The 26,156-nt window shown below is 39.1% G+C and overlaps 1 protein-coding gene across 1 annotated transcript; it reads right to left on the minus strand.

Moving 5' to 3' along the window:
• Positions 1–508: 508 nt before the first annotated feature.
• EPHX4 (epoxide hydrolase 4) lies at positions 509–26,087 on the minus strand. The gene is made up of 7 exons (XM_034779682.1): positions 25,835–26,087; positions 18,686–18,771; positions 14,745–14,902; positions 12,504–12,632; positions 8,341–8,444; positions 6,738–6,886; positions 509–1,343 (listed from the first exon to the last, which is right to left on the minus strand). Exons 1-7 carry the CDS (start codon positions 26,075–26,077, stop codon positions 1,109–1,111), a joined length of 1,104 nt encoding a protein of 367 aa, XP_034635573.1. The 5' UTR covers positions 26,078–26,087; the 3' UTR covers positions 509–1,108.
• Between the last annotated feature and the right edge of the window lie 69 nt (positions 26,088–26,156).

Here is a 26,156-nt window from a genome sequence, read left to right on the forward strand (position 1 = left end):
CCCTCACTTTTTAGAGAAATTGGCAGCATCTTTTCTTCACAATATGGGCTAAGAAAGTGCTTTTTCTCTAAAATGAGAGAGAAGGTGGAGGGTCTTCGCTCTGAAAAGAAGGTCTTGAACAAGGAGCTGTACAGGGAGGTGACTCCAAGTTCTCCCTTCTAATGCTGGACACCCACATTTCAAGCCTTCTCTTCTCCATTGCTAGCAACGTACATCCTGTTGTTCTCTCTGACCTCCCCATGGCTAGTGAAATCCATCTTCAAACAACAACTCTCCTCTGGGTTATCACTTATTGAGTCTCTCTTTTCCCCTATGCACAGGGATCTGGCAACATTTCTTGGAGGCAAGAATGATAATTGCCAACATGGGAGGATGAATGCTGAATGGCTTTATTTGCTAGAAATTTCAACAATGATAGCATGAGCAAGGCTGCACAATAATAATGGACACATCACTTTTCAAAATGGCTATCCAGCTTTAGGAACAAATCTCTCTGTAAAGAGTCAGATAGAGGGCACAATTTAAATTACATTTTATTAGATAGAAGTGGATTTGATACATAAATCATGAATATATAGCTCTTCATTTTCCATTCTTCTTGTCCAGATATGTTACGTGTGAACAGATTCCTATTTTTCAATTAAGAATAAAATATACCACATAAAACAGCTGTAATTTCACAATACAAATCTACTGGTTGAATGAAAACTGATAGTCCAACTGATACCTGACTTCTTTTTCATATGGCAGACCGCCATTATTTCATTATAAATTTGTGAAAGGCACCATATATTACAAGTGTAAAGCAAGTGAGAAACCAGAACCAAGTAACTTTCCATGATTTCCTTACTGTACAAACACATACATTTTAAGGCAGGTGTTTTTATGTGCAAAATACAAGAATACAGGTAAAACCAATGTTAACACTATATGTTCTCACACTATTTTCTTTTAGTAATAACATCGGTGTCAATATGTACAATACATCGAAAACACTTTTCCCTAACAGAGCCCAAATTAGAAGGTCAGCTGGAAATATGGTCCTGCTAATAATTAGTTTTTTAAATGTAACAGCTTTTATGTAGACCTTTAAAACATGTAGAAAAAGTCACTCTCTTTTTCTTATTGTCTCTTCTTTTAGAAAGGTCCATATCAACTTGTTAACTATGTCAGGTTGATCCTGCTGGAGCCAGTGACTGGCTTCAGACAAAATAGTTAATCTGAAATGATTTTTAACATAAATCCGAGTAGTTTCTGCCATCTCAACTTCCATAAATGCATCTCTTTCTCCCCATAACAACAAGGTAGGCATGGTGACCTCATGGTGCTGCAGAGGTAGGCAACTTTAAAAACAAAATACAAGTTTTTTAACTGTTTTTAAAAAATCATCATGACAAAATATCAGTCAAATTAACTTTCCAGTTCAAAATACATCACAGATTAGTTGCATGGTTTCTAGGATCCAATTCACTATATTACCAATAAATTACTAATTATTACCAAAGCTCTCTAATTGATCTCATGTCAGCAACATCTTCCGAGGGTATCTTTATTCTAACAGAATTTACCACAGTCCAAATCCTGCAGTTGCTTTTTCAGATAAAACCTCATTGAAGCAACACTGCAGGTCTGTACATTTGAGCCTCATTTATTATAAAAAGAGAAATTAACATTGTCATTGTTTCAACTTGTACCTTGGTATGAAAAAGAACTTTGTTCAGATTTACATAATACGCTATTGACTCTGCAGCAGATATTTGCAAATAATTTCTAAGTGGCCTTTGTTTTATATGATCTATCTTGAACTGTAACTCTATTTTAAAAATGTCTTTGAGTGCATAGGAAATTAGCAGAAGCAAGTAACATGGGGGGAGTCAGATCCTAACTCCCATTAAGTAATTTTTGCACTAGTTTTCTGGTGCAATGCAGATTTAAACCCTGCAGGTCTGTCTGGTAGAGGACTCCTTAGCATGGAAGTGTATACAGGTGGCACAGAGATGGACAACCCTTTTCCTGGCACCCAGCATGGGAGTGCTGCCAGGAAAAAGGAAGTGTGACTGGTAGGCCCTTGCACTCCAGCAATCCATGAATGCTTGAACTGCTGCTTGGGACTGCAGAGAATCTGGCTCTAGAGCTATGTCTGTGAATGTTTTGTGTCACATTCTCCATTCGAGTCTTCAATGCCATGTCACAAACTGCTCTGTTTTAATGTCTATCTGTTCTAGTGATTCTGGAGAAGGTTAAAAAGGATATTCTCTTTCTTGCATTTGAGTAGTGTCCCCCCTTGATCTACTGATCAGGAGCTCAGTAACATCAATAAAAGAGAACCTGTGCCTAATATAGCCTGAATCTTACATGCTGATGAATTTTTCTATATTGGTGAATGCTGTGTCAAGTTTCAAATGATGCCAGTAGACTATCATTTAATTCCTTTTAATTGTTTTTCATAAACATTGTGTAAGATGACCAATCTGTTCAGTCTCCTAGACTTACTGAAAACCGAATGTACAGTACAGCTATAAGTAAAATATTTATGGAGAAAAACTTTCAATTGAATATTAGCCTCTGTAATGCTGAATGTAGCCAGTCACATTCAAACAGACCTACAGAATGCATAAAGACATTCAAAAGACAATAGAATTCACAGTACAAAGGGGTATAGTCTCTTTTTGAAGCAGTGGGAGTTAAATACATAAATATCTATGCACGGAGAGAATAATATTACCCGAAATTTGCATAGCATTGGGTAAAAGCTGCTTAAATCCTCAACATCAGAACTCAGGGCTTTGGAAGAATTTCTGAGGGGCTTATGGGGGGAAAAATTTGAGACACTTGGTTAACACATTGAAAAAAGAGACTTCAAAAAGTAAAATGGTTAAGGGTTTCATAACATTTAAATGACCCACTTAAACTTGCATAAATAATTAAAAAATATTTCTTTATACAACTGACTTTATATTAAAGTAAATATTTTATAAATAAAATCTTTCTGAACATTTAAAGTTCAGTTAATATGCATTTGTATTGATATTTATTAATAGATCTATAAGTTACAGGACTAAGTTGTGACAGATGGTAGACAGATGTGAGATAATTGCTTGAATGTAAGCCTTATTAACCCATCAGAATTTATTTCAAATCATCCATTTTCAAATAGATGCTAAACAGTCCATCCATGCTTAAGTTTAAACTGTTTTATAAATCTTAGTGGCATATTGCAATACAGATTAACTGCAGTTGCTCAAAACAGACACCAAGGTACACTGACATTTAATCAGTTAATAACAATGATGTAATGTGATTCTTTAAAAGCAACAGAATATTTGAAATAGTTTTATTTAGACAAGCTTTTATGAGCAATTAGCATGGGGTGGAAGCTTAGGAGTTTCTTCATTTATTTCATTCTCTTTAATCAATATATTACTCTTGTACTCAATTAGGACAATAGATATTTTGGAGATTTGATTAGTCATAGACAATTTTGAACTCAAGAAACCAGAATATTGCTCAATTAGATAATGATGTCTATGAACCATGTTGTGTGATTTCTTTTGTATGTGAAATTCAGTATGTAGCATTGTGCCTCAAGGTACCAAATAGAAAAAAGTTTCTTTTAACAAGGATTAACATGCAGATTTGCCATCTAGAAAGGGAAGGTCATGTTGTGAACTCAATACCTTTTGAAAAGGAGATATCCTCAACACACAACGGTAGCAGATTTCCTCATATACAAAATGCTGAAATATTTCCCAACCAATGCAAGAGGAAAAATCCCATGTTTTGAAAGAACATACAACAGGCTTTTACACAAACTACGGTGTACCAGAACTCAAGTTCAAAAGTTCACTTTGACAGTGTGTCAGTGCATATCTCCTAAACTGAATATACTACAAGTCAAGCAACTACCAGGCTAAGGTCTATTTAAAAAAGGGGTTGTGTATAAAGTGTAGTTTATGGAATTATTGCTATTCTCTCCCTATAAAGATATATTGCTTAGTCAAGGGGACTAGAGGATTTCAAACAACATCTCTTTGGAAATAATTCTGTAATAAAATTAAGCTCTGAAGAACTGATTACTCCAGATGGGTGGCTGGATTGTAATGAGATATGAAGCCTTTAACATCTAGGTCACAAGGTACAATCCATTATGATTAGTGAAGATGAAAGTCATTAGAATCTGAATGCTGTTCGGTGCCTTATGTAAAATAAAGTGATGGTTTCAATCCAGTTCCTAGTGAACAGGTATTCAAATCCAACAACCACCATCACAATTGGTATTCTTACAGACAGCTTCACACAGGCAAGAACTGAATGGGTCCCAAGACTGATCTAATCCTTTAGTTCCAATGGTGCTGATGCATTGGGACTTAATTCCCTATTATATATTATTATAGGAAGACCAGGAACAGAGTAGGCCCATTACTCAATCAGGAGGAAAAGGCAGTAACAGAAAATGCAGCAATGGCTTAAGTGTTAAATGCCTTTTTTGTTTCAGTTTTCACCAAAAAGGTTAGCAGTAATCAGACAACTAACAAAGTGAACATCAGTGTAAAAGGGGTAGGATCTGAGGCTAAAATAGGGAAAGAACAAGTTAAACGTCTTCAAGTCAGCATAGCCTGATTAAATATATCCTAGAATACTTAAAGAACTGGCTGAAGAGATCTCTGAGCCATTAGCAATTATCCTTAAGAATTCATGGAGGACAGGAGAGATCCCAGAGGGCTGGAAAAAGACAAATATAATGCCTATCTATAAAAAGGGAATAAAGACAGCCCCAGGAATTATAAATCAGTCATTATCCAAAGATAGTGGAGCAAATAATCAGTCAGTTTGCAAGGATCTGGAAGATAATAATGTGACAAATCATGTCAAACCAACCTTATATCCTTCTTTGACAGGGAAACAAGACTTGTGGATGGGGGAAAGCAGTAGATGTGATATACGTCAACTTTAGTAAGGCTTTTGTTATGGTCTCACATGACCTTCTCATAAGCAAACTATGGAAATATAGCCTAGATGAACCTACTATAAGGTGGGTGCACAACTAGTTGGAAAGCTGTACTCAGGAAGTTGTTATCAATGGTTCACAGTCAAGATGGAAGGGCATAGCAGGTGGAGTTCCAAAAAGATCTGTCCTGGGTCTAGTTTTGTTCAATATCCTCATAAATGATTTGGATAATGACATAGAGAGTACACTTATAAAGTATGTGGATGATACCAAGATGGGTGGGATGCCAAGTGCTTTGGAGAACAGGATTAGAATACAAAATAATCTTGACAAACTGGAGAAATTGTTTGAAATAAACAGGATGAAATTCAATAAGGACAAATGCAAAATACACTTGGGAAGGAATAACCAACTGCACAAATACAAAATGGGAAATGACTTCCTAGGAAGGAGTACTGCAGAAAGAAGACCTGGGGTTATATGGAATCACAAACTAAATATGAGTCAACAGAGTAATAATGTTGCAAAAAAAGCAAACATCATTCTAGGATGCATTAGCAGGAGTGTTGTAAGCAAGACGCAAGAAGTAATTCTTCCACTCTACTCAGCACTGGTAAGGCTTCAACTCGAGTACTGTGTCCAGTTCTGGACACCACATTTGGACAAAGTCCAGAGGAGAGCAACAAAAATGATTAAAGGTCTAGAAAACATGACCTACGAGGAAAAATTAGATTTGTTTAGTCTGGAGAAGAGAAGACTGAACAGGGACATGATAACAGTCTTCAAGTATGTAAAAGGTTATTATAAAGAGCAGGAGGACAAATTGTGCTCTTCATCCACTGAAGACAGGACAAGAAGTAATGGAAGATTTAGCAAAGATGCAGCAAAGAAGATTTAGGTTAGACATTAGGAAAAACTTGCTAACTATAAGGATAGTTAAGCACTGGAACAAATTACCTAGGGAGGTTGTGGAATCTCTATCAATGGAGGTTTTTAAGAACAGGTTAGACAAACATCTGTCAGAGATGGTCTAGATCAGTGCTTCTCAAAGCCGGTCCTCCGCTTGTTCAGGGAAAGCCCCTGGCGGTCCGGGCCGGTTTATTTACCTGCCGTATCCGCAGGTTCAGCCGATCGCGGCTCCCACTGGCCGCGGTTTGCCACTCCAGGCCAATGGGGGCTGCGGGAAGGGCGGCCAGCACATTCCTTGGCCCGCGCCACTTCCCGCAGCCCCCATTGGCCTGGAGCAGCGAACCGTGGCCAGTGGGAGCCACGATCGGCCGAAGCTGCGGACGCAGCAGGTAAACAAACCGGCCCGGACCGCCAGGGGCTTTCGCTGAACAAGCGGAGGATCGGCTTTGAGAAGCACTGGTCTAGATAATACTTAGTCTTGCCTCAGTGCAGGGGACTCGACTAGATGATCTATCAAAGTCCCTTCCAGTCCTACATTTGTATGATACTGTGTTTCTATGATATTAATACACTATTTAGAGACTAAATCTTTGATTTGCCATGCCTATTATTAATAGGAGAAAATTTGTATCATCTCTAGACATAAAGATTTTCCTCCCTAATATATTGGCTCTTTGATTACATTTTGTCGCCATGCCATGCAATTTAAATTACATCATACTTTCTGACACTGAATCAATGTCAATTACCTGGTAAAGGACCTTGGTTTGGGAAAAGATTTACCTTTTCTCCTGCCCTTGGGGTAACAGATAAAATAATATATTTGGATTCCAAGGATTTGGCTGAGATGTTTTACTTGATTTATGAACATTATACTGACCTGAAAATATTTCTGTAGTGGTTAATGGGTCCAGTTAGTGCTCCAGGTTGAGAAAAGACGTAAAGGTAAGCTTCAATGTCCTCTGCTGTTAATCGACAGCCTTTCCTTCCAATTCCAGTAGTCCGACTGGTAAATAAGTTTTTCAGTACCTAGCGAAAATAAAACAAAACAAAAAGCACCTAAGAAATCTTGACGTTCTGGATAGCAAAACAGTGATGATGATATTTCTCCCTTTGAGTAGGAGATATTTGTTTAAAATCCATCTACCTCCTTGTTTGAAGTGTAAGCTACTTTTTTTAGGCAACTATAAATAATGAAGTATAGAATGTTCTTATTCCTGGTGAGGTCTATTTCAGAGTACTAAAAAATATGTAAATAAGACAAAATTCCTTCGCAGTGGGCCCTTATACTGTCATAAGCAAACACAAGCTCTGGACACAGATTTCTAGTGTCATAGAAGGAAAACATTTTTAAATGCAACAACTTGATTTAATGTCAAACTCATTGACATTTCTTTTGTTTTTCTTTTGTCTTGTTTTTGGGGTATGGTGCTACAGGTTATTTAGGCAGCACATTTTACAGGGAAGCATTCCATATTCCAGCCTGTCAGAAGTTCTTGCTTTCAAACAATCAAACTCTTCTTTAGAAACTACTGTTCTGTAAGGAAAGGAAGTTAAAATGTCAACTGAGGGAGAAAAGGGTGGGAGATCTGAGGGAGAAAAGGGCTAACATTTCTAAGAGGACGTTCCATTGACTTCAGTGGATGTTCATGTATGCAGTGGGTGTTCTATGTGCAGAGAATCTGGATATTGGCACAGGGTGTCTATGCAGTCATAGTGTGTGCCTGCAGCACATGTAAGCATACCCAAGCTAGCCTTCACCTAGCTTGGGTATGTCTACACGTGCTGCAGCCACACTTCTAGTTGCACTGTAGACATATCCACAGAAACTACTGATACTTAATGACCTGCTGAATAGTCTTGGTGTTGACATACGTACTATAGTACTGGAAGTAAGGAGTATCAAGATATATTGAAGTGCCTACCAGGAAGCCAAAAGCAAGGATGAAGCTGAAGTAAATAAAATTTTATGCACACACACACACACACACACACACACACACACACACACACACACTCTCAGTGTTGCCAAAACACACATTTTTTTCACCAGTTACATGATTTTGGCCAGAGCATGTATCATTTTTACAGTGCATATATTTGTAATAAAAATAATAAAAAGTGAGTACTGTACACTTTGTATTCTGTGTTGTAATTGAAATCAATATATTTGAAAATGTGGAAAAACATCCAAAATATTTAATACATTTCAATTGGTATTCTATTGTTTAACAGTGCAATTAAAACTGCAATTCATCACGATTAATTTTTTTAAACACGATTAATTTTTTTTTGTTAATCGCGTGAGTTAACTGCGATTTTATTTTAAAATAAAGTCACATCAAATCCAGAATTATAGTTAAGTTTTACTAGCTATCCTTAATTTTTCCATAAACGTCATACTATCAGAAAGGATCAACATAGGTGGCAGTTATTCCATCAGTAACACATTAAACATAAACAAGAGCACTCATTTTGCTTACCTTGAAATCATTTACTGTAAACATGAATTCAGGAAACCAAGGCATTTGGAAAAAGAAGTAGTAACCAGATTTAATCAATTGTGAAGGATGTCGTAGAATGTATTCTGAAATAAAAATGCCCATGAATTAAAAATGAAAGCTGATAAAATTACTGTTGATATCACTATTTTTAAAATTAAAGGAATGTTTTAAAAGTATTAATTTAGAGAGTGCTTATGTGACAAGGAATTATTATAATTTTAAAAGTAAGTATATGAGTATATGTACTGGCCATTAAAATGTAATGAATTTTGTCTTACATATATCTTAAGAACAACAAGGAGTCCGGTGGCACCTTAAAGACTAACCGATTTATTTGGGCATAAGCTTTCATAGGTGCATCTGAAGAAGTGAGGTTTTTTACCCACGAAAGCTTATGCCCAAATAAATCGGTTAGTCTTTAAGGTGCCACCAGACTCCTTGTTGTTTTTGTGGATACAGACTAACCTGGCTACCCCCTGATATATATCTTAAGTAGGCAGCAAAAGGAAGGCCTGACAAAAAATCAGCAAAGGGGGCTGGACTTGAGGATTTGAGTATTTTAATCAGTTTAATTAAAATGACCTGTTTTTATTAGTCAAAACCATTTTTAATTGTACAAAAACAATTAAATAAAGAACATTTTAAATATTTCTCCTCTCACAAATGTGATGCATAGAAATACTAAAGATGATAATCCATTTATGTTTTTAAATATGGCATCAATCCTATTAATGGAAGGATTAAACTTTGGAATAGTCTTCTTTCTTAGCAGGTACAAAAACTGGAACCAAGATACTGTATAGTCACAGTAACACAGTGGAAGCACACATAGCAAAGAAAACAATATAACTGAATTGATATTAAGGATCTCAAGCAGGCCTCCATTTTTTTGCAGGTGCAACTCTATGCTTGCAATGGGTTACATGTACAAACTATAACATTTAAGTAGCAAGTATAGTAGTTAGGTAGAAGTCTAAAGGCTATCATCTGTAGATGTAAAATTACACACACAATTATTTGGAGATGCAAAATTGTACCTACAAAATTGGAGCCCATCTCTGAAAAATCAGCCATGAAAGATGAATAGGAATTGTTCTTTAAAACAAAACTAATTTAATTGTATTTAATAGTTCAAGTCCCAAATAACTTTTTCAAACATTCCTATTTTGTAAATTCTTAAATTGCATCACCTGTTGCATTTTTCCTTTGACAGGTCACCAACATTGCTGATCAATGCTTGATTTTTCTGCTCTATAAGACAATGGTAAACTAACTTATTTTCAATATTGCCCGATCTCTAAAGTTTTTGTTTAAATATTATAATTTTACAAGGAGAACCATAGAGAGCTGCTCAAAATTGGAAAAAGTTAACTCACCATTTTCTAATAGGCAGACTTCAGCACTGATCATTAGTAGTACATATAGTCCTCTGATATTGGGACATGTGGATGTGATGGGAAGTCAACCAATCCTGATGTGCAAACTTTGAGGAACTGTCAAAGATCTGTTATTGCTGTCACTTAACAAGAAATGATATGCAGTACACGACTAAATGATTATAGCAAGCCCCGAGTGGTGTTATAGGGCACAAGCCTGAAAATCAGGTGACTTCAGCCATGTGAAAAATGTAATGATCCCTTAGAAATGCATGGTTCAGAGTATCTCTTATTGCTATTATAAAATGCAATTTATGAATAAAAATGTGAGGAAAAAGTCAGACTTTTCATGTACTGGGCATTACAATGATGCTTATGGCTATCAGAATGCTTTATTTATAACCTGAATCTTTTTATTCAGTGCACTGTAGACCCTAATTAATTTGTGCCATTGACTGGCAAGCCCACTGAAAATTAGAGTGGATTGTGTGAACTACTAAGCAAGTAGACAAATACACACATCAAAAAGTCTATGGCATCACAAAGTGTTAATACAGAGCCTGACTCCTGCTCCAACTGGAGTTACTGATGAAACTTCAACTGGCTCCAATGGTACAAGATAAGCCCTTATTTTTGTAAGTGTAGCTTTATTATTCATTAAAATAATCTTTAGTAGGTTAGGACCTTGAGTATATTTTGTAAGAGTAATTGAGTTTTAGGGCTTGGTTCTGATTTCACTTATACTGGTTTTACACCAGTGTTACTTCATTGGCTTAAACTTATTCACACCAAGTGGGATAAGAATCAAGCCCTTATTAAGTACTCTTCTGTTAAATATATTTGGAGAAGTGAAGTGAGACCTTAAGATTTTTAATGAGAAAAAAACAGGTCTGCAATTAAATAAAAGAAATGTAGTAAGATGCTAATGGGCATTTTAAAATTGTATGTGCACTTAATGCATAGGAAAGTAGAAATCAAGTAGCACTGGCTAGAGCCAGGCATATAGCAGATATTCTCTGTGCATACCTCACCACATAACTCTGCAAATCCACCAAAATCCTTACCTTCAACTACATGCTATTAAGCAGACTCGGATGATTGGTTTGTTACAATGAGGTTTACTGTAGTATAACATCACAAAACTCAATTTCACTTGTCTAAATGAGAATTAGATTCTCATTTACATTAAGGCTGTTTTACACAGTGGCGGATTAGCCACTGGGCCAACGGAGCCCCGGCCAATTGGGGGACCCAGAAAAATGGATGCTCCCACCCCCTGACCAGCTCTGCCTGGAGCTCCTGCCGGGGAGTGGGGTCAGGGTATGGAGGCTTGCCCCGCTCCACCCACACGGCACTTCTGCCAGGGAGCAGAGCCAGGGTGCGGGAGCTTGCCCTGCTCCCCGGCAGGAATGCAGGGAGGCATGTGGAGAAAGCGTGCCCCATCCACAAATGGCTCTAATGGCTCCCAGCCTCTCCACATCAATGTGCCGCCATTCCAAAGAGAAGCTGTAGGTCTCCAATGAGCCTTACCATCCCACAGAGGGGTCTGAAGAGCCCCAGAGCATCCCTGAATCAGTGTGACCCTGTCCCTTAGGGGCTGGAAGGGTCCAGACATTCTCAGGACCCTCAAGGCTGAAGTGAGTCAATCATGATCATATCTGGGACCCTAAGCGTAGACGTGACTCCTCCCTTTGTGGCGCTAGCAGGGCTCTCACTATCCTTGGGCACTGTGGGTACAACAGCAGGTGCCTGACATGTCCTCAGAGAGGAGGGGCACTATCATGGCAGCTCCAAAGCACAAGCTAGCATCCGGTGGGGGTGGGGTGGGATGGGACCAAAGGTATGTGTCTTAGGAGAGGAGGGGAAAACTGAGCTGCCACGCACCTGCCCTTGGCCAGCAAAGGGACACCGAGAGCAATGGCCTTTGTCCTCTGGGCAATTGGGTTATGCCAGGCCATGCCCTGTGTCCTCTGCTCTCTGAGACTGGAGCACGGGCAAACGTCCTTAGGTGTGTGTGTGGGGGAGAGATGGAGAGGCTCAGCCAACATGCAATAACCAGAGAAGGGAAGGGACAAAGCAGCATATCAAGGGGTAGCGCTAGGTGACGGGACCTTCTTCGGAGTGGGCAAGGTCGGGGCATGGGGGCCTTCCCCCCTCTACCCACCCGGCACTCCTGCCACAGAGCAGGGGAAGCCCCCGCACCTCAACCCCGCTCTCTGGCAGGAGAGCTGGCTGGGCAGGTGGAACGGTACAAGCCCCCACTCCCCAGCAGGAGTGCCGGGGAGAGGCAGGGGATGGGGGACCGCAGGCAGAATGTGTGGGGAGGGACCCCTACTTGCTCTGGCCCAGGGCCCCACAAAATCATAATCCGCCTCTGGCTTTACACTTAAGTGGCAATATAATGGGTCATTTTCATCCACCTTAAGGCACCTTTGCACTGCCAGAGCCAAGTAAAGCAGCCTGAGTGTAAATGAGAATCAGGCTATGGATTTCCAAAGACAAGAAGCCAGTATATCTGCATGCCAGTACCCTCACCCACTACTATAAAATTATGCTTTAATGCAAAATATCTGACAGCTTTGCATTTCAGTTAAATAAGGGATAGATTCCAAGAGGTGCGGAGCACTTGTAACGTTCTTTCATAGCATCCCTAGGTATCTAGGTGTGCAGTGCCTCTCCAGATCTACCCTTAAATAAGCACCAAATCTGCCTGCTTAGTGAAAATGTGAATATTTTGGGTTAATATAAAAACATTGTAAAACTCACCTGTAAATACAGAGGGATGAGGGAAATTAACCACAATAAGCTTGGTTACCATTTCCGGATAACAAATAGCAACTAACCAAGCAATCATTCCACCCCAGTCATGGCCAATCAGCATACACTTATTGTACCCTGCCACATAAAGACAGATTTTGACATCTGTTTACTGACAGTTATATGAAAATGAATTATCACATAAAATAATTACAGTTAAAAACAAATGTTCCAACATATTTGCTGACAATACTTCAATGTCATTTTTTCTTAACAAATTATTTATACTGCCATAGTTAAAGATGTGTCAACACTTCCTTTATTAAACATAAAAAAGGAGATTAGCGAGATTATGCTTGAAATTTTTACAGGTAATTAAAAGTAATGGTTTCCATTGCAAATATACTTTGTCCCCCCTTGTATATGTGATGTAAGTCATCTTACTGCATGAGATCATTTCTGTGCTCTAATACCTATGTGCAATGTGGCCAAGTTGGTCACATTGTGTCCAAAATCTCAATAATGCATCATTATAAAGGTGGGAATTATATCCAGATAGCTGCACTTACTGCACACGTAAACAGGTAGGGATGATGGTGTACAGCACAGGCTCAGAACACTTCTTTACTTATTCATATTCTCTTTAGGTGGGAATTTCAAAAGTGCTAAGCATTGACCTAACTATGATTCCACTAATATCAGTGGGAATTTGAAAACTGACTCACAGGGAGCAGAGTTAATTCAAGACTGCTGCGCTTTAGGAAATTCCACCTTTTATTCCTTAACCCAGACAGACCTACACTGCAAAGCCCCAGTTCCTTACTGAGAATTAAAGCACTCTACATACATGTCAAGTCAGATGTGTAAAATCCAAATTATTTTGGGTTCTCTGACAGAAAGCAAGAGAGAAATGTCAAAGTAACCAACACCTTTTATCTACTTTCTGATAAAAATCTCTTTGGCCACTTTTGATTTAATCTGACTTTCCAAAATAATTTATCTCTGGAGCAAGAACAAGCAGGGGACATTTGAGTCCAAGAGGTCATTTTTTTCTAGAAACTTTTAAGCCTCTGTGAAGCAGGACTTATAATGAGAGAGCGCAATACATCACAAAGCACAACTATGGCATTACTGAGGAGATTAATAAAACTAGAATTGCTTAGAAAACGCAAACAAAGTTTGTGATATCATGCCCCATCTTTTGATGTGATTCAAAATTTTCAGAGCAGTTCTAAATTCAAACCTAGATCATCACTTTACAATTTGCCCAGTGTTTCTTGCACTGCTCTGAGTGCAGCTGGGAAGAGATAATGACTCAGAGAGTAGCAATCTGCCTCTGAATCTCCCCACTACTCTGGAGGGGAAGTATCCTACGGTGTGGTTATATCCACCACAACTACATTTCCCCCTAAATAGGGGAAACCCAGCAGCTTTAAAGAGCTTGCTTCCCCTCCCATGCAGCTATCTGCGGTACACATAGCCTATGCAAGGACATAAGGAGTACAGTATCTTATGTCCTCTTATTCCCCTTTTCGCAGCTGTGCAAGATTGGCCATGATTTGGCCTGTACAAGGGAGTACATAAATGAACAGTAAAACTCAGTTGAATACTGACAATTGAGAATTGGCTATTGTGCATATTTTAGTAAGTTGTTTTCTTTTTTATTAACACTATACAGCCCCTACATTGCTGTCACTTAGAGCATATGCACTTTGCATAGTAGGTAATAGAAAATATCACCATGTTGTTTTGGTTTCCATCTTCTAGTAGTGAGACCCTGTAAGCGCTACTGATGCTTAAGACCCTAATCCTATAATTAGATTCATTAAGTGCAAGGGTCAGCATTAGGTGGAGACCCACTGACTTCAGTGGTACTCATCATAAGGCTATAGTACTGGATCCAGCTGTGCTACCAGATCCCATTGCAGGATGGGGGCATACAAGAGCATCTTTAGGGCTTTGCATTTGATTGAAAAGCATGTTTGCATATTCCCTATGCTGACCCAGGCATATTGGCTTGAAAACAAAACTTTTCATACTGTTCAAGAATGAGTGTAGACTAAATTCCATAAAATAAGTCAGATCTATTTGAATCAAATTTACTTAGACAATATCGTCAACTAAATGCATATATTAAAACAAAACCAATCACCTTGGAATTTTTTTTAAAATCACAGGATAGCTATTCATAGTTCTGCAACAAATGAAATAAAATTAACAACTTGGGCAGTTTGGCTTCTGTTAACGCACCTAGAGATTCCAAAATATCCTTTATATCTGTAATTAGGCAATCTAACTTGTAATTCTCCTGGTGAGAAGGCGCATCTGTTTCTCCATAACCTCTCAAATCCAGTGCCACAACTCGATATTCACTTTTAAATTCTCGCAATTGATGGCGCCAAGAATACCTAATAAAGGAGAAAAAAATTTAGTTAAAGGTTACATGGAAGAATACTAGAATTGAGTCAGTAGTACAGCCTCTATGATAGGGTGATGTTAAATTCTATTGGCTTGATTCTCTGTTATGTATGGCCACTTTTTGCCATAGCATGGTGGTTCTGTCTGGGTGGGAATTCCCACTAGAAAGGGAATCTGTAGGGAAGATGAGCTAGCATGAGTGGTTCTACACCACCATCTTCTCAAAACCCCTAAGATAGGGAGCATAGCTGAGGGAAAGAGGGTATAATCAGACTGTCTCTATGGTCCAGTTATTCTTGGCTTCTAGAAGCCATAGGTAGCTGGCAAAAATTAGAGCATCCCTGAGACTCCTGTAATTCTGAGGACGCAACTGACCCCAGAATATGGGGTGCGGAGAGCTACTTCTCCTAGATGGGCGGCTCTATGTGTTTTGCCGCCCCAAGCATGGCAGGCAGGCAGCTTTCGGCAGACTGCGCCTGCAGGCGGTCCACTGGTCACACAGATTCGCCGGCATGCCTGCAGGAAGTCCGCCGGTGCCGCACCATCAGCATCCCCGCCGCCGAATTGCCGCCGAAGCCGCGGGACTGGCAGACCTCCTGCAGGCATGCCGCTGAAGCCGCGTGACCAGCGGACCGCCGGCAGGCGCGGTCTGCCGAAAGCCGCCTGCCTGCTGCCCTCACAGCAACCAGCCGGTTGCCCCCTGCGGCTTCCCGCCCCAGGCACGTGCTTGCTGCACTGGTGCCTGAAGCTGCCCCTGTTCTCCTGTCAACTTCTTCCTGCACCAGATAGGCTTGAATGGACCAACGAGTTGGCCCTCAAATGACAAGATGAACACATTTGTGTTTCTTTGGGGGAAAGGGGGAGGAAGGAACGATAACTCATTCAATATGTAAAGCAAAGGATTAATAACATATGTTACAAATTAATTTGATCAACTGATATTTTATGGTTATCATCTGTGCTATATTTATCTGTGTCCTTATTCAGTCACTCTAAACTCTCCCAGAACAATGAAGATTAACAGCTGTCAGTGCGTCAGTACTGTACATGGTATTTTACTGCTTGTGTTTCTATGGAGAATAAAGACTGAAATTACTTACTTTAAAGGAAATCTAGAGTGAGGAAGAATTTAATAAGCATCCAGAGAAAGATTTGGATTATCCTTGGGTTTAGAAATAATAGATTATAACTGGATAAAAATGGTATAAAGATAATAAAAGACGGTGGGCCTTGTCCTGTTAGCTGTTAACTACGCTTCAATTCTTAATGAAATCAATTTAAATTGAGGATACCCAACACCTTCTAGGAGGTGCTCAGAACCTGGAAGGATTTGGCCCTATATTATAATATCATTCAAGGAAATATGAAAAATGTTATGATCGTTTTAACCACAGATAATATAAAATGGACCCCTGCTTGCTAACTTTTACTATTAGCCCTATTGCAAAGATGTCAAATAAACAACGTAAATGAAGCATTTGGGAGGTCAAATAGCTTAAGGGAGAGGTGTACAATTCTGCCAGACTCCAAGTAGCATTTTATTTCAGATCCTTATGCCTTCTGCTTTGGGGGTAGTGCTAACCAATCAGGGATTTTGAACACATCATGGTCAACATTACATTGTCCTTGGACTAATCAAAGAAAATGTTATTACTGTAAACACAACACCCATCATAGTTCCATCTGGGTGCCCTATGTTAATGCAAATAAATACAAGTTTTAATAAATACAGGTTTCTATAAATGACTTTTATTTTTAAAAAACCAATATACACTGCCCTGTAAGTCAAGTTTACCATGATAACTATAGGGGCTATCACAAATACCTCATTAAAGTGAAACAACATGACACAGTACAGGTCTGTCGCATCTTACATGCATTTAACATGCGCGATTTCAACTTTACATGGTTGGCAAAAACAAAACAAAAACAAAAACAAAAAAAAGAGAAAAACAACAAATTTTAATACTATATCTGTAGTGCGGGCAATTTCGCCCACCATTGAACTCAGTGGGGTTTTCGCTTTATGCACTAACCACGGAACAGAACCCCCGCGTAAGATGAGACAGACCTGTAAATGTTTTCTTTTTTAATGACATACCACCTTTATATCCCCATACCCTGCTGTCATGATGGTCCATCAATCAGTTAAAGGCTTGATGAACAGATAGGTCTTGCAAACCCTGACGCTTGCCAAACTGTAGCCTTAGCAGACCACCAAGAGAAGCAGATCCCAGAGGCATGGGTCATCTAGTAAAAGTACCCTCTGTGAGTTCAATATGTATCACTGATCTTTTCATACAACACTTTTTTTTATCATATCTAAAGTATTTATCTAGTGAGACCACTGCTTTGCAGGAAAGATTCGGAAATGTTGGTAAATACCTTTATTTTCTCAAGGCTGAATAATTGGAGCTATTTTGGGTTTTTCTGATCATGTTATTTCTGGAAGCAGCTCACACACATCCTTACAGGCATTCAGCTATCTGAACATTTTACTCCAATTTTAAAATTTTTATATTAGTTTCCCATAAGATTTTGTATTGATTTTTTAAAATTGCATATAAGTGACTTAATGGCAGTGGTGCATTATATATTTGACTGATCTTTTGCCAATATACACCCTCAGTTGCTCACTGAGATCAGCACTGACTGGTTATTTCATGTGTCCTAGTAATAACCTTGAGACATTGGAAGCTAGAGGATTTTGCAATTAAGCTTCATAATAGTGGAAGTTACTTCTATTCCTGTTACTATCCAAAAAGTACAGGTTTGCAGCTGCTTTATACTACTCTTAAAATTGTTATTCTTTTATCTCATGCTTTCAAAACAAAATCTCAGTTCATACATAAAATTCTGCATAGATTCAGTAAGAAGCTAACTGTAATATTTTTAGCATGCATATTTTATCTCATGCATTACTTTATTGTTGTCTTCTTTTAAAAACAGCAGGTATAAGCTATGCTACTGGCGTTAACAATGACCTATTTAGCAGTTTTCTTATTCAATATCCCATTCCATTTGAGTAGTCAGACAATACACAGAATGTTGCTAATGGCATGACCTGCAATGATTTTAACTTGTTAAATCTGGCAGTCACAACCTAAATGATATGGCCAAAATATTAGAAACTTTGTCCTTTCTCATTACAAATAAACACTTTAGGTTTTGTTTACTTTTGATCCACCAGGCTTCTTCATGTGCCTGCAGATGTAACCATTTTAATGGAGCCTTCTTCCCTTAGTGACAACTAAAAGTAGTTAAGCTACACGATAGACTCTAGGACTTTAAAAACCATGCATTTCCCTCCCTGTATTTCTTATAATATATAGTATGCCATGCTATTATTTATTAATAAATATACTGATACATTTTGAATTTAAAAATCTGCCTGGGTTCTTGTGCGGGTGCCCATCACCAGTGTCTGAACACAGGAATACTCATTCTAAATGTTTATGCTTTGTCAACCCTGAAGTGTACTAGAACAGAGTAAATGGCTCTCCTGATAGTTTGATGAAAAGTGTATACACATGAAGAAATATTTCCTGAACTAGAATAGAAAGAGGTATTTTGGTTTAGATGAACACATAGAGATTATTTTGTGGATGGTACAATTGGAAAAAATGAATGCATGCTCAGTTGCAGTGGTTTGTCCAATCTTAGAACTTACCATTACTGGGATATTTGAACATAGTTATGGAGAATAGCAGAGTGGATTTAAATGATATATAAACTATGTCTGTAGTGAAATGAGAACAAGTGGGGGGTTTTACCAGAACTCTGGAAAGCCATGAAGCAGCAGCATGAGTGGTTTACCCCGTTCTCCAGCAGCTACATAGTGGAATCTTAACCCTGAATCCTGGAAGGGAAAGGAAAAAAAAGTATTGTGATCTGATTGCTGCCCAGTACTGCTGCAATGAGGATCTGAGTATTAATATGATTTTCAAAGGTATTCAAAGAGATGAATTTTGTGCTTAATATAACTGCCAAATTGACAGCCCTGGAAATCGATGTCTTCTGTATCTTCACAGATCAGTGATGTATGGGCAATGGTAGTACAAGCTTACCAACTATTCTGGAAGGATCTCTTCTAGCAGGTGACAAGGTTGTTCAGTTTCTATGCCTATTCAGTCATGTGACTCTGCTAAGATTTCCAAGAGCGCCAACTGGTGTGATGCCCAGGTAACTAGGTACTAGGTAACTAGGAACTAGCACCCACTCAGTTCACATAGAACACCAAATAACCACTAGATAGAGTGCATTTTAGTCCATGCCAAGAGTACTTTATATCTGCTGTACAGCTTGTGAGTTAGATGATGCTACTCTCAGCTATTTAAAATTATATCACGTTGAAAACAGGTATAGAGTTGACAGACCATATGGGTTTTTTAAAAATGAAAGTTTGTCAAAATTAATTAAGGTAGTTAAAATTGTATATTTTTGATGTGCCATAAGGTTTAAATCACATTTATTTTTATTTTAAAAAGTTGAAGGTCCATTAAGGCTTTTCTCAGAGAGATTGGAAAAAAAGATCTATTAACATGACTGTCGTCACCTACCTTGTCTTTATTTACTGAAATTGGCTGTAGCCATGAGCCCCCTGAGAATTTTTATCATTGTAAAAATTACCAATAGGCAAGGTGTTTATTGTCAGTAGGCCAGAAGCTGAGTCAGTGTAAACTGACATAGCTCTATTTAAATGACTGGAGCTATGCTGAGATACACCAACTGAAGGTTAGACTGAATAAATGGGCTGAAATGATGTCCGAATAGATCTGATGGGTTCCTGCCTCCCTAATGAGGAAAACTTAATGCTCAGCCATGGACTTGAGAGTGATCCAAAAGGTTACATGTATAGAGCTGACTAATATGCTCTGAATATTGCCTATGAGATTGTACATTGTCTCCACACAGAAAGAAGTTTTATGGTAGCTCTCAGGAGATACTGCTGGTGAAGACCTTCCTGAGACAAGGGGATATGGGACTTGGGAAAGAGTTGGCTTGAGAAGAATTAATCTGTTGGTTGGGTTTCACATAAGGAGAGATTGTACTTCTTCTTTATTGATGTAACAGAATGTACTGCCTCCTCTCTACAACCTGATCAATTAATGTTTTCGCATGTGGATCAAGGGCTGATGTACTCTCCACGATGGTGAAAATACAGTAGCCAGAACTTCCCGGCTGTATCTGCTTGAACTTCCTTGAGCTGCCCTGACACTGCAAATGCATCAACTAATATCTTGGGACCAAGGTTCTAGAAGGGACTTTTTTTTCTCTTTTTCATACTTATTTTGGATTTTATTAAGAATTTGAGCCTGATTCCCCCCACCTTTCCCCCTATTACATCAGTTTTACACACTGAAACTCCAGTGAAGACAGGAAATTAATTCAGGAAAGTTTAGAAGCATCAAATTCAGTGAGCAGTATTCAGGAATTATTTGTGACACTCTATATATTATAGGGCTGTCAAGCGATAAAAAAATTAATTGTGATTAATTTTTTAAATTGTGCAATTAATCACAATTAAGTGTGCGATTAAAAATAATTATGATTAATCACACTGTTAAACAATAATAGAATACCACTTGTTTAAATATTTTTGGATGTTTTCTACATGTTCAAATATATTCATGTCAATTACAACACAGAATACACTGTGTTATTTATTTTTGATTACAAGTATTTGCACTGTAAAAAACAAAAGAAATAGTATTTTTTCAATTCACCTCATGAAAGTACTGTAGTGCAATTTTTTTTCATGAAAGTGCAACTTACAGATGTAGATTTTTTTCATTACATAACTGCACTCAAAAACAAAACAAAGTCCACTCATTTCTACTTCTTGTTCAGCCAATCACTCAGACAAACAAGTTTGTTTACATTTGCAGGAGATAATGCTGCCCGCTTCTTGTTTACAATGTCACCTGAAAGTGAGGCATTTGCATGGGACCGTTGTAGTTAGCGACACAAGATATTTATGTGCTAGATGCTAAGGATTCATATGTCCCTTTATGCTTCAACCACCATTCAAGAGGACATTCGTCCATGCTGATGATGGGTTCGGCTTAATAACAATCCAAAGCAGTGCATAGTGATGCATGTTCATTTTCATCATCTGAGTCAGATGCCACCAACAGAAGCCTGATTTCTTTTTTGGTGGTTCGGGTTCTGTAGTTTCCGCATCGGAGTGTTGCTCTTTTAAGACTTCTGACAGCATGTTCCACACCCTGTCCCGATCAGATTTTGGAAGGCAGTTCAGATTCTTAAATCTTGGGTCAAGTGCTGTAGCTATCTTTAGAAATCTCACATTGGTACCTTCTTTGCATTCTGTCAAATCTGAAGAGAAAGTGTTCTTAAAACAAACAACATGTTCTGGATCATCATCCAAGACTGCTAGAACATGAAATATATGGCAGAATGCGGGTAAAACAGAGCAAGGGACATACAATTTTCCCCCAAAGAGTTCAGTCACAAATTTAATTAACACATTTTTTTTAACGAGAATCATCAGCATGGAAGGATGTCCTCCAGAAGGGTGGCCGAAGCATGAAGGGACATATGAATGTTTAGCATATCTGGCATGTAAATACCTTGCAATGCCAGCTACAAAAGTGCTATGCAAATACCTGTTCTCACTTTCTGGTGACATTGTAAATAAGAAGAGGGCAGCATTATCTCCTGTAAATGTAAACAAACTTGTTTGTCTTAGCCATTGGCTGAACAAGAAGTAGGACTGAATGGACTTGTAGGCGCTGAAGTTTTACATTGTTTTGTTCCTGAGTGCAGTTATGTAACAAAAAAATAAATAAATCTACATTTGTAAGTTGCACTTTTATGATAAAGAGATGGCACTACAGTACTTGTATGAGGCGATTTCTTTTTTTATCATTTTTGCAGTGCAAATATTTGTAATTTAAAATAATATACATTTTGTATTCTGTTTTGTAATTGAAATTAATATATATGAAAATGTAGAAAAACAAAATATTTAATAAATTTCAATTGGTAGTCTATTGTTTAACTGTGCCATTAAAACGACAATTAATCACAATTACTTTTTTTGAGTTAATCATGTGAGTTAACTGTGATTAATCAACAGCCCTAATTTTAAAGTCTCTACTGACCTCTTCCTGGTCATATCTCAGGGCATCTATTCCCTCATCATCATCCGTGATATCCTCTCAGCCACATTTGACCCCTATCCCCATTTGTACTTCTCAAAAATCATGTTCTCTTTTGGTTTTTATTATTCCTTTCTCTCCTTGTTATCCTCCTGCCTCTCTTCAATGTCTTGTTTAGTGGGTCCTCCTCCTTTCCTCTCTTTCAATGGATGACCCATAGGGCTTTGTCCTCAAACTCCTCATCTGTGTGTCTGTGTGTGTGTGTGTGTGTGTGTCCTCAAACAATATCTCATCCACTCAGACACCTTCACTCATCATCTGTATGCTGATGACTCAAATTTACCTTTCTTCTCCTGACCTCTGTTTCTCCATCCAAAACTATCCTGTCTCCCTGAAATTATCTCATGGATGTCCAGGCAGCTGTTCAAACTTAATATGCCCCAAACTGAGCTTCTCATCTACCTTCTTGAGCCCTCTCTTCTCCCCACTTTTTCTGTGACTGTTGACATCATCATCCGCACAGTCATCCAAACTGTAATTGGAGCATCATCTTCTAGCTGCACATCCAGGCTGTGTTGAAATGTTGTCCCTTTTTTTTTACAATGTTTCAATATCCAGACTTTCATCTTTGTTGTTTTACTTGGGACCTGTAAGCATTACTCTAGTACTAATGACAACAATAATACAACTAGCCTTCAGGGCCGGCTCCAGGCACCAGCAAAGGAAGCAGGTGCTTGAGGTGGCCAATGGAAAGGAGCGGCACATCCGGGTTTTCGGCGGCAATTTGGCGGCGGGTCCCTCAGTCCCTCTCGGAGCGAAGGATCCGCCGCCGAATTGTCACCGAAGAATGAAGTGGCGCGGTAGAGCTGCCGCCGAAGTGCCACCGATCGCGGTTTTATCTTCTGGATATAGTCAATGATTTCATTTATCCCCAGAATGTTTTACTGCAATAATTTACCCCTCCCCAACATGGTCAGTTGAAATATGGTATTGTTTGTTATAAAGGGGGGAAATGTTGTATATGGGTATAAAGAATTCACATGCCTCATGACCTAAATGAAGTACATAAAACAACTCAGACATAAGAAACTGGAATCCTTAAAAATCTGCATTTGTACTGTACTCTTCCCAGAAAATCTGCAGTTTATTATTAGTGGTCAACCATGTATTTTAATACTTTAAAGTGGCATGGAAGCTTTTATATCAGAAGTGACAGATTGTCCCTCTGGAGTAGAAGATAAATTTGTTTGTAAATAACCTAGAAAAACATTTTATAAGCAAATTGTAGCTACCTGAATATTAAGAAGTACAAGAAAGTAACCTTTATATTTGAGGATTCAAACCAGCTCTCTTTTACACTGTAGACATAATGTGAATTTAAAAGTTTTTCCACGTACAAGCTTTCTCCTTAATGATCAACTAACTGGCCAGAATGTATTCCCATTGTAGTTGTCAAAGGCTTTCAGATATTTAATTCACCAACTAACTGAATGCATGATTTAATTTAATGTATTAACTGAGGTTCATAACTAATAGTCATATACTCTTTTGTTATATATTGTTTATTCATTATCTCTTTTGTAGAAATGTATTTTCTAATTCTAACTAAAAAGAGGTGAACTACATTTGGCAGTATTAGTCTCTATTGATCTTACATGGTTTATTGTTTGTGTTTTTGTTCTTCTCTATATCAGTGGTTCTCAACCTATTTACCATTTGGGGCCGCATATGCAGCTCTATGTGTGTTATGTGGGTTGCATACACACACACACACACACACACACACACACACACACACGTATGGCCCCGAGGATGTCACATGGGCCGTAGCTGTGTGCTGATTGGGCTGCAAGTGGCCATGGATTGAGAGCCGCTGTTCTAGATGCTTAGTTTCTTCTCGGTATTTTTTCACTATTTTACTGGAGTCTGAGATTACACTTAGTGAATGTTTATTGCCCATTTCCAAGATCTTACGCACAAGCAATAAAAGAAGTCAACTAAAACTAGTGTTTTATTAAAAATTAAACTTAAAAAATTGCCATACATCATACATCTGCTATGCACTTCTGACTGTAGGCTGAGCAAGGTCTATACTATTGCATTTGCATGGTTATTAGATGTGTGGACCACAGGCAGGACAGTCACAAGAGATAGGAGAAAGATTCAAGAAAAACATGACTTAGATTGTAAGCTTTTTGGGTGCAGGGACTTTTTGTTCTATGTTTGTAAGGCACTTAAGAGAATACGGTCCTGATCCATGACTGGGGTTCCTAGGCCTTATATACCAACAGTAAACAACAACAGAGAAAAAATGGGAAAGAGAGGTGGAGAAAGATGGGGCATGCTGCAGAAAGTAGGATAAAGGTAGAGGGGGGAAAAGGATGAAAAAGAAGAGTCGTCGCTATTATTGTTGCATTGGAGACCCAGGGAGCCCAGCAATCTAATGAACACTAAAACAGAGCTTCCACCTCTAACCCAGATGAGGCTTCCAGGTGGTAGGACTGTGCAATCAGTCAGACCTATCCAGAATTTGATTCTTTCATCTTCAAGAGACACCATTTAGCCCAGCAGCCTACTGGCAGACAGCAGGAACAATGCCCTCTGTCAGAATTGAACAAGATGGCTCTTTTTTATTGTGAGTGGAAGAATATCGCCAACCTTCAGAAAGCAGTGGGAGGAATTCCATCAGCCTGAGATCCTATCTCCCACATGGACAAGTTAGGCTAGCGGCAAAGGACAATGATAGCCCAGCAGCTGAACAGGCCTTGCCATCCTGGTGGGGCATAATCAGTTGATTTCCCTCAGTTCTGTTCTCAGCTGGCACCAGTTTGAGTGCTCAAGCTCCTGGTAAAGTGGAACTCGATAGTCTGATGGTGGTCTAGTCTCTGGAATCTTCACCAGTGCACATACAGAGTTCATGCTTTATATCATGTTAAGCATCTATACAGTATGCATGATTCATCACAACAGGCAACCCTGGGAGGGCTGGCAGAACATGCACGTAGGAGTAGATTAGAAAGAATAGTGATTAATGCCACCTTGAATTTTCCCTGGTTGTCTAATTCCCTCCTAGTGTTCCATGACTTTCTGAAAGTAATGACCAGTGGTTGAGTAAGTTCATTTGTTAATTCCCTCAACACTCTGAGACACATCACCTGGCTCAGCCGATTTGCATACACAGTGGTTATTTTCATCAAGTTTCCTGTCCCCGTCCCAATAGGTAGCTATAGCTGTAGATAGAAGGTTAGACCATTCACTTTATTGAACAGAGCGATTCCACTCAGGTCGAGCGGATCACCCGGAGAACGAAGGTGACCTGCAAGGATTCTATGTGCTCTGCAAAGAAAAATTCAGCATGGTCTTTAAGACAACAAATAAACAGAAGCAGAGTGAAACAGTTCAGACAAAAGACCTGATATGCACACAGTGTGACTGTTTCAAAATGGATTACTGTTTGCAAACCCCATCTTTGTGATGCACATAGAACGGGTTCTAAATGTGACTACACGGCACGCACTACAACGAAGAGAACCATGACCATTCCCTTTCCTTTGAATGAATCAAATACTGTACACACAGTGTTCTTTCCCTTCAGCACCAACCCAAGAAACAAACGGCGCTACAGCAGATCTTCAGAGAGAAAAGAAATGGAAATGCAAGAGACCAGCCAGTCCCCACCCCGCTCCCTCGGGTTTTACAAGCAAAGAGAGCGAGTCACCTGTTATTTATGTTTAGCGGCAGTCCGGTTACCCCCTCGCACCCCTATATTAAATGGTTAGCACAGAAACCAAGAGCCTTTACCTTAATTCTCACGTAGCAGTGGGTGCCCAAGGAGGGATCACTGAGGCAGGCTGGAGGATTCTCCCGGATGATCCGCTGGAAGGTCTTGCCTGGACTCCTTCCTATGCTCCACAAAAGTTTCAGCAGCTCTATGCAGGCGCAGATCGCGCAGTAGCTATACACCAGCGCCCAGAAGAGCAGAGCCTTGACCGTCACCATGAACCCGCCCGGGAGCCACGGTAAACAATCAGTGGGGCTCGCCATTAGGCGGCGGCTGCTCCTCTCAATCCTCCCTCCCCGTCAGCGTCAGGGGATGGGCTCGGCTGCAGGGAGAGCAGCGCGC

Source organism: Trachemys scripta, chromosome 8, assembly GCF_013100865.1.
Source record: "Trachemys scripta elegans isolate TJP31775 chromosome 8, CAS_Tse_1.0, whole genome shotgun sequence".
In the NCBI taxonomy this organism is placed as follows: domain Eukaryota; kingdom Metazoa; phylum Chordata; order Testudines; family Emydidae; genus Trachemys; species Trachemys scripta.